The 9,716-nt window shown below is 38.1% G+C and overlaps 1 protein-coding gene across 1 annotated transcript; it reads left to right on the top strand.

Moving 5' to 3' along the window:
• The first annotated feature begins 1,636 nt into the window (after positions 1-1,636).
• LOC6496665 (putative inorganic phosphate cotransporter) lies at positions 1,637-8,420 on the top strand. The gene is made up of 4 exons (XM_001961323.4): positions 1,637-1,789; positions 3,748-3,884; positions 5,050-6,123; positions 8,109-8,420. Exons 1-4 carry the CDS (start codon positions 1,771-1,773, stop codon positions 8,313-8,315), a joined length of 1,437 nt encoding a protein of 478 aa, XP_001961359.2. The 5' UTR covers positions 1,637-1,770; the 3' UTR covers positions 8,316-8,420.
• Positions 8,421-9,716: the final 1,296 nt, after the last annotated feature.

Here is a 9,716-nt window from a genome sequence, read left to right on the forward strand (position 1 = left end):
GCTATAGGATATAGTCGGCCGATGAAATTTTGTACATAAGATATGTTGGTCAAATATAACATGTGTGGAAAGTCCCAACCCTCTATCTTAAAAAACAACGAAGTTATGGCATTTCCGATCAATCAGTTATATGGCAGCTATAGGATATAGTCGACCGATCCCGGCCGACTTATGTACTACCTGCAAGGAAAAGAAGGATGTGTGCAAAGTTTCAACTCGATAACTCTAAAACTGAGAGACTAGTTTGCGTAGAAACCGACAGACAGACGGACAGACGGACCGACGGACAGACGGACAGACGGACAGACGGACATGCTTATATCGACTCAGGAGGTGATCCTGATCAAGAATACATATATATACTTTATAGGGTCGGAGATGTCTCCTTCACTGCGTTGCACACTTTTGACCAAAATTATAATACCCTCTGCAAGGGTATAAAAATTTTTTAAGTAGGAAAGCTTAAGAATTGGAAAGCCATTTCCAATGAATCAGTTTACCGTAGCCATTGGTTATAGCACTAACCATTCAAGATGTTGTATGTTGTATGTTATATAGTTAGTGGTTATAGTCGACTGATCCGACTTATATACGTGCAAAGGAAATATGGATGGGTGCAAAGTTCAAAGTTTATATCCTTAAAATAGAGACTGAGAAACAGGCAGAAAACATATGTAACATACTGACGGACACTCATATATCGACTCAGGAGGTGATCTTGATCATCCTAGCATTGGAGATGTCTTCTTCACTGCGTGGCACACTGATTAAATTAATACAGTGTTAAAAATGGCGTGGAAAAATGGAGGCATTCGCTCTTAGACGTGTTTCTCTTGAAGGCCTCCGCGGCACAGCCTAAGTGGTACACATTTAATACAGGGTTATTCAGGATGGAAAACAACCTCCTCAGCATCATATCTAGAGAAACAATTGTATTCTAGGATAGTTACAAAATAAAATGAATTACAATTTTGACCATATTTAAATAAGATTCATCGGATGTGGAGTTATAAGATTGGAAAAATTTTAACGAAAAAACTTTTGAAAACCACACAATGACGAGATAATCAAATTACTTTACTAATTTGGGTTAGCACTGATTATTTGTAAAATGTAATAATAATTTTTTTGTTAATATTAATAAATTCTAAAAGTCATTATTAATAAATTATACCAAGCAAGTGAACCTCAGTTACTTTTGCTTATTGTTGACAGTAAATTATTGGAACAAACCAAAGTTTACGTGCAATCCCAGGTTCAATTACGTGTAATGACAATTTTGATCTTATATCGACATAATGTTGAGAGCCGCTTAAAACCCGTTGGTTTTTTACAGAGTGTTCGGGTTGCGAGTCATGGGACTTGTAGAAAGAATTTCCCACAAATCTGGCACTGGAGAAGTGACTAGCACAAAATGATTGGGACAAGTCTGGAGTCTGCATTATATGGCTAATGTTTACTTTGTAGTGGCTGTCAAACAAAACACTAGAAAAGTCGAAATTACCAGGTAAGAAGCGGCAGGTAGCATCTAGCTTGTGCGTTGTGTAATCTACAGCTTGATAAAACTTATTAAAGAAAACGGAGACCCAATCTCAATGTCTAATTGCCGTCATAATCGCTATATGATGGGTAAGCTTTAGATTACACGCTCAGACGTATTTCAGGTATCGGAACGGGTGGATCGGCCAGTGTTCGGTGACTTCGAATCTAACCAGTCGCAAAAGGCCAAGAAACAAACGCATACGCAGAAATATATTAATGTACTAAAACATGTCTGCCGAACAGAAAGGTGAAAAATAAGCACATCTGAGGCCAAATCAAATAAAAGATTTAAAAAAATGTGGAAAAAATGCTTATATTTTTTATAAGCATAAAATATAAAGATGTAAAACAAAAGTGTTTAAAATAAATAAAAATTTTGAAATTTTTGTAACAATAAGAATCTAATATTGAACATTAAAGAAAGAAAATTTTTCAAATATTTATAAAAAAAACATTGAAGTGCAGTTTTTCCGAGTTTCTAATCCGTTCAGGTGCACTTATGATAAGCTATTGATTTGGGTCAATAAACGGCATTGTTCACTAAATATCCCGCGACTTCACATTCCACATTTCTGACGTCATGTCATTAATTCATTTTTAGCCGGTTTTTCCTTGGCTTGGGCTCCGCAGCTTGTCTGCATAACTTTCTATTATTAAATGGATCAATAGACCGAGTTCAAGATTTTATACATAGTCTATTTCCTCTATTTTATAAACTAGCTAAGAACTTAGTTGGAGGCAACTTCACAATATTATACCCTTTCAGAGGGTATTCTTTTTTTGGTTAAAAGTGTGCAACGCAGTGAAGGAGACCTTATAAAGTAGTCGATATCACTGTGGACGGTAGTCCACGAGGTGACGACCTGCATGCCTTGGTATGCGCGAGAAGAGTCTATGTATAGGCGAAGAATTGCAATTTTTTAATTTTAAGAAAACAAACACGCAAGAAAAACAAAAAAAATCAGGCACGTGACGAATAAGAATGTTTTTTATATGCAATTTTGTACACCTATATAGCATATTTTCATAACCAAAATTTATATCAGATATTTTGGGTTTCGTATGGTGACGAACCTCACCGGTATTTTACCTCGTCAAGAGTTTTTTTATATGATAAGTTTCTACGCAAACTAGTCTCCCAGTTTTAAAGCTATCATGTCTACGGATATTCACGTTTGGGCAAACTGATCCGAACTACCAAATTTCATAAGGATCGTCCGGCTATACCCTATAGTGGCCATGTAATTGAACGGTTGGAAATGGCCCAACCTTGCTATTTTTAAAGATGCTTGGGGCTGTTTCCAAAATTTTTTTTGGAAAATATATTTGATAGTGAAATTCTTATAAGTATCGGATAATTATATACGATCCGATATATATCTAATAATATAAGCATCTACTTAACTGCAAGGGTATATCAACTTCGGCTCCGGCAAAATGTTAGCCTTTAGTGTTTTTTTTTTAACTTTGCCAGATGAAACAAGAAAAGCCAAACTAATTTAAAGCGAAGCACCCTTGCAGCTTATATTAGATATATGTATAGTTGGTCATTCCTCGTGAGAAATTTATTATAAAATCCATTTCTAATAATATGAATTTAAATAAAACACAGATACAGTTGCCCGATCTATAAGAAATTTGGTAGATCGGTGTAGAATCCATGGAATGTCCTATCCTTTTAATTTAAATAATACCAAAGTTATGGCTAAAGTTAAATTACATATTTAGATAGTTTTTGTGGTCGAAGATGGACTCGAGGGAATATGATAATGCCATTTCCGGAGTTTTCTACCATTTTATGATGCATCTTTTTAGGAAATGTTTACAATCGTTTATGCTTAGGTGAACAATGTGGTAAAAAAAAAAAACTTTAAAATGTAACAAAATCTTGGGCTTGTTACAAAGAAGTCTAAAGCCTTAGTTATTACACAGTTTTCAAATACTTCAAATACCAGCGAAGTTCAGTTCTATAAAACCCGAATTTTGGAGTAACTATACTTACTCCTTTAAACTGCATTATAGAATTAGTATTGGAAGGGTTTCTGAGTTGACCAGAAATTATACGGACAAGAATTCCATGGTTCACGGAAATAAATCATCTCCAATTAGCAAAACCTTAAATATGACGCCCATATATTAAGACATTTGCTGCCAATAATACGCACTGTATATGAGAATGTATTAACTGGCCTATTTCACCCACAGGTCCGGTCATCGGCATCCGGCACCTACAGGCGATGCTCCTCTTTTTAGCCATAGTTGTGAATTACGTGGCGCGGCTCAGTGTCAGCGTGGCCGTGGTGGCCATGACGGATGCAGACACAAGCAATCCAAAATTTCCGGTGAGTGATCTATTTTCTAGTAGTAAGGATTATCTTAATATCAAATTTACTTTGTATTTTAGGATTAGGCTAATTATATTTATTTGCAAGTAAATTGTTTTAAAAATTTTTGAGTTTTTCTTAAGCACTAACCGTCTAAAAAAGCAAGTCACACCCCTACAAAAATATAAAAACTCTATAATTTATATGGTATATCGCTCTGATCGATTTTTGATTATTTTTACAACGCAATCTGATATCATAATCAATGAAACGCAATCACGGAAGCGTTGGCCTTTAAAGTTTAAACGTATCAGGTACATTTTTATAGAGTCCAGAAAATTTCTATAACAGCCTTAAAAATATTAAAATAAGCCACTAAGAATAAAATACATATGTAAACAATATGCAAAGTGGTTGAAACGTGTAATAAGTCCAAGTAGGGTGAATTAAAATGTATGAGCTTTTGGCAGTTCATTTACATACAATTTAATAGGATAATATAGAAAATATTTCTGCTTTTTCAACTATATGACAGCTAATCCTGGCCGATATGTTCGAATTACATAAATACTGAGTGCAAAGAAGAGAATGGTGTGTGCAATATTTAAGTCAATAGCCTTAGCTATATAGACAGATCATGATAATTTGAAAAAATTGAAACTTTCTTCAATCGAAAGGATATTTTGAAGTTCAAGGAGAAAACGATTCCTAATTTGTGTTAAAGATTTACCCAGAGTTTAGTTTGTAAAATTGTGGATCGTAGGATTGGTCGAATCAGAATCAAATCATGGAGTTATACCAGTAAACAAAGTTTTCGGTCGAGTTTTCGATTGTAAATTTCTTATATGTGTTCATATTTCACAGCTTTACATGAAAAGCCTTTTTAATTTACTGTTTTCACCTCGGAGAGCTGACTTCCTTTGTAGAAACTGCTTCTTACCGGAAGTAGTAAAGGATATCAAGCTGCTAATGCTACTCAAGCTTTTGCAACAGTGAAATGCACTTAATAAAATAATTTAAAAACGAAAGGCGGTAGCGACACGATCTTTGACTAATCTTGAATTAGTTTTAAATTTTCTTCTTTGTTCTTCTGATAATCAAAACTTTACACTATAAGCCACAAATAATACTGTGATGTTGTAGATAAAAATTCTATTCTTAACTACCATTTTTTTCTATTTAGGAGTACAACTGGACCGGCGTGGAGACATCGTACGTTCTGTCCAGTTTTTACTGGGGCTACATCATAACTCAGTTTCCGGCCGGTTTTCTGGTGCGCCGCTTCGGTGCCAAAATGGTCCTTCTTGTTCCCACTCTTGCAACTGCGGTTCTGAGCGGGATCACGCCTCCCTGCGTCGCCTGGGGCGGATGGCAGGCCTTCAGCGTCATCAGGATAGTAGAGGGATTGTTTCAAGGCCTCATTTTTCCGTGCATCCATGAGCACCTTGCCAAATGGTCGCCGCCCAAAGACCGAAACAGGCTGGGGGTTTTTGCCTACTCGGGAGCAGACTGCGGATCAGTTTTGGCCATGGCTAGCAGTGGCTTAATCGCCAACAGCTCCATGGGCTGGCCAGGAATTTTTTACGTGTCGGCGGGAATGTGTGGAGTGTGGTGCGTGCTCTGGTTGCTTCTTAGCTCCAACAATGCGCCCAGCTCTCGACTGATAGGCGCCCAGGAACGGGATTATATCGAGCGATCGATGAAGAGGCCCGATGGATTCCACGCCCAAAAGATTCCCGTGCCGTGGCGGGCCATTTGGACCTGTGCCCCCTTCTACGCCCTATTGATTGTTCGAAGCGCCCAGGGTTGGGCCAACTCCACAATGCAGCTGCAAACGCCCTCGTATATGCATGGCGTTCTGGAGATGGACATCAAGAGCAATGCGCTCTATTCGGCGCTGCCCTTCCTGGCCATGTGGTGCATGTCGTACGTATACCTGGCCTTCGCAGACCTGGCCTTGTCCCGGAGCTGGATGTCGCTTACAACACTGCGGAAATCCATCAACACGATCTCCTACTGGGGACCCGCAGCGGCGCTGATCGGCATCGGGTTCTTAGACAAGAGCCAGACCAACCTGGCGATCGCTTTGATGACTATCAACGCCGGATTGAACGCCGGTTCTGGCATCGGGAGCATTCTGACGATTATCGACATGTCCCCCAACCACTCGGGCATGCTAATGGCTATTGTGAACGGAATCGGAAACATATTTCCACTTCTGACGCCCCTCTTGGTGGGTGTGATTGTAACAGAACCGGTGAGTAATTAACTCATGTATTCATACACATATCTCTTTTATATTCATAAAATCTTCGGTTACACGGTGAGACGATTAACCTATTCGAATAATAAGGCTATGTCTTTAAATTTTGAGGAAGGAAATATTTTTATTGGAGCTTTAAATGGTTTACTATTCGCGAGTTTTTATAAGCTATAACTTCTATTCCTAGTCTTGATGATACATATTCGCCGTCTTAGAGCAGTACGTTTGCCCTATAATAATTTAATAATTATTGCATAAGATGCGTTATATAAATTTATTTATCGAACATGAATATAGAAAAAGATAAACTTGTATTAATTTAGCCCCTAAGTACCCTACCTTATAAAGTTACCTTATCCTTTTCCCGTTCAGAAATTATCATAAAGATCAGATAACTATTTTCCATAATATTCATTTTACTGAACAACTGCCAACTATCATGATTGTGCAAATAGAAGGGTAAATATTTTTGATACCCTTGCAGAGGGTATTATAATTGTCATCAACAGTGTTCAACGCAGTGAAGGAGACATCTCCGACCCTATAAAGTATATATCAGGATTACCTCCTGAGACATGATCGTCTGTCTGTCCGTCCGTTTGTATGTTACTACGCAAACTAGTCTTATAGTATTAAAGCTATCGACTGGAAATGTCAAAACTCTGGGGTGTTTTAAGTAATAGGGTTGTAACTTTCCATACACGTTATATGTGGCAAAAATATCTTATCTACAAAACTACAAGTATCGGCCGACTATATTCTAGAGCTGTCATAGAACGATCGAAGTTGGCATAACGTTGGTGTTTTTTCTTTCTACAGATTCCATTAAAAACAACTTAATACGATTTGCCAAATTTCATAAGGATCGCCCGACTATATCACTGTGGACGGAAGTCCACGAGGTGACGACCTGCATGCCTAGGCGTGCGCGAGGAAACTCTATATATAGCCGAAGAATTAAAAATTTTCTGTAGGCAACCGATTTAAATGAATGATATACCAATCGAAAGGTATTGTTTCAATTAGATAATTTTTGTCGAAACATATTCCAAAAGTTATTTTGTTTGGGAGAAATTAGTGTGAAAGTAAAAAAATTTTTTATCACTAAAGTGGGGCTGGTGGACACATTTTAGTCCACAGATTTTTATATATTCGCATTCTAGAGCTAAATACGCGTCGATTGGTACCTCAATCGATCCGACATTTTATTCAGAAGTTATTCGAAAAATTCGATTTTTTCTTCTTCTTCAAAATGAAGCCAGTTGTCGGTTTGTCGGTTTGTCTGTTTGCACTATCTTAAAAATCCTGAAAAAAATTGGAAAATGTTTGTTACTATCACATGAGCAACTATTGTTCTACAACTTTTTGAAATACCTTAAGCTTACGTCAAAAAATTAAAAAAACTTTGTTAATGAAAAAATTCATAACTTCATAATTAAGAAAGATATTGAAAAGAGCTTTACACCGTTGAAATGGTTTTTTAAATATCAATTTCACTTTCTTTGAGACCAAACGTCTTGAAGAAAAACAAAAAAAAATCAGTCACGTGCCGAACAAGAATATTTTTTATATGCAATTTTGTACACCTATATAGCATATTTTCGTCACTAAAATTGATATCAGATATTTTGGGCTTCGCATGCAGGTTCGTCACCGGTACTTTACCTCGTCAAGAGGTTTTTTTATATGATCCTATAGCTTCCATATGACAGAACGATCGGAAATGGCACAATCTTGCTATTTTTAAAGATGCTTGGGGCTGTTTCCAACATTTTTATTAGAAAAATGGTTTGATAGTGAAATTCTCATAAGGATCGGCCAACTATATACGATCAGATATATATATAATTATATAAGCTACATAATTATATAAGCTGCTACCTAACTGCAAGGGTATGTTAACTTCGACTCCGTCCGAAGTTAGCTTTCCCTTCTTGATTTCATTTTGTTTTCTTGTAATAATTTAAATTTACTTTCAGGGGTCTCGAAGTCAGTGGCAGATCGTGTTCGGCATGACCGCCGTGGTGTTCTTTTTCGGCAATCTGGTGTACCTCATCTGGGGCACGACAGACCTGCAGGCGTGGGACGCTGAGAACTACCTGAGTCCCCATGACCAGGAATCTACGTCCAAGAACCAGATGGACCTGAAGTCAAAGGCGGAGAAAAAGGAGTCCAAGACAACTTGATTAGAAATAGGATTCGCAACTGGCTACTGGACAAGTACATGGTGTATGGATTGGAAAGAAATGTTTAACTGCCCAACGCTGATTAAACGCATTTTGGGTCCGGAATTCTGCGTTTTAATTAGAAATTCTCAAAGCGTTCCTCCGCCCGCGTTTGTATTTTAATTTCTTGTTTGTACGCATTTCCTTCTCTGGCCGCAGAAATTTAATAGAAAATTCTTACTATTTCTTTGAATGAATTCATTTTCTATTTCTGTCCGCATTTGCATGCGAACGGCACAGGACCCTCCAGCCAAGCAACAAGATTTGGCTCCCGCTCACCAGCCCCAGCCAGGCTCGGTCCCATCTATATGCTTATCCTTCTCCCCGTCCCCGACCTCGTCCTGGGCAATCGCCAGCGGAGGCAGTCAGTCAACGCAGAGCGGCAAGCGGCAGGACAGGCACACAGCAAGGAAAAAACTTTGCACACAAATCAGAAAAATGGACACTTGGTGGAATTTATGCACGAACGCGTGCGCACAGTACGTCGCATGGCCATATTCGGAGTGGTCTTGCGGTGGCAGTGTTTGCCACCAGCAGGGTGGGCAGAAGGGGCTCGAAGCCTAAAGAGGCTTATGGCCCGGCCAGCAAGCGGCTGCGGTGCGTTTCTGTGGCGCAGACAAAAACCAAAACCGAAACCAAAACGAAAATGTTTTTCAATTAAAAACGTTGCGGAGCGAGCACAAAAATTCATTTGAATCGCCGAATCACTTTCCTTGTCCAGGCTTTTCTCCTCCCCCTTCAATTGGGGACTCAACCCTCAAGCTGCGCCAATGAAAAGTCATAAATGGGCGCAGGATTTTAATAGATTCGGGTGTTCGTACATGTACTCTCCCGCATGTAAACAAGTTCCATAAGCAACTGTTGTCAGCTAATTAGACAGACATCAGGCTCTTTTACATTTTGCAGTAGTAATAAAGGCAGTATGTTTTGTGTTACAAATGTCCTCTTCCTGGTAACGACAGGGAGGGGACTTCGAGTCTCAGAGTAACTAAACCCAGAAACTCATTGGCTCTAATTAAATTCTTACATACATACATTGGTACTTATACATTGTGGTTACCTTCAAGTATGGGAGTGTTTATACTACACGATATACTACATTATATAAGTTTTGAGAATGTTTTTGAGATCACTAAAGCTAATAGTTTGTCTACGATTTCGATCAAGATCACCAGGAAGATGGCTATTAAACTATATTAGCATGTGTCGGATTTAAAATTGTTAATCAACAATAAAACGGATATAATCCGGTCTAGTATATATTTGGCATTAAACAATTAAATAATAGGATACGATATTTAATTTTAGGAGTAGAGTTAATGGAATAACGATAATTGTTTATATGTACTTTGTCCCCGCCTA

The sequence above is a fragment of the Drosophila ananassae genome, chromosome 3L (genome assembly GCF_017639315.1).
Source record: "Drosophila ananassae strain 14024-0371.13 chromosome 3L, ASM1763931v2, whole genome shotgun sequence".
NCBI lineage: Eukaryota > Metazoa > Arthropoda > Insecta > Diptera > Drosophilidae > Drosophila > Drosophila ananassae.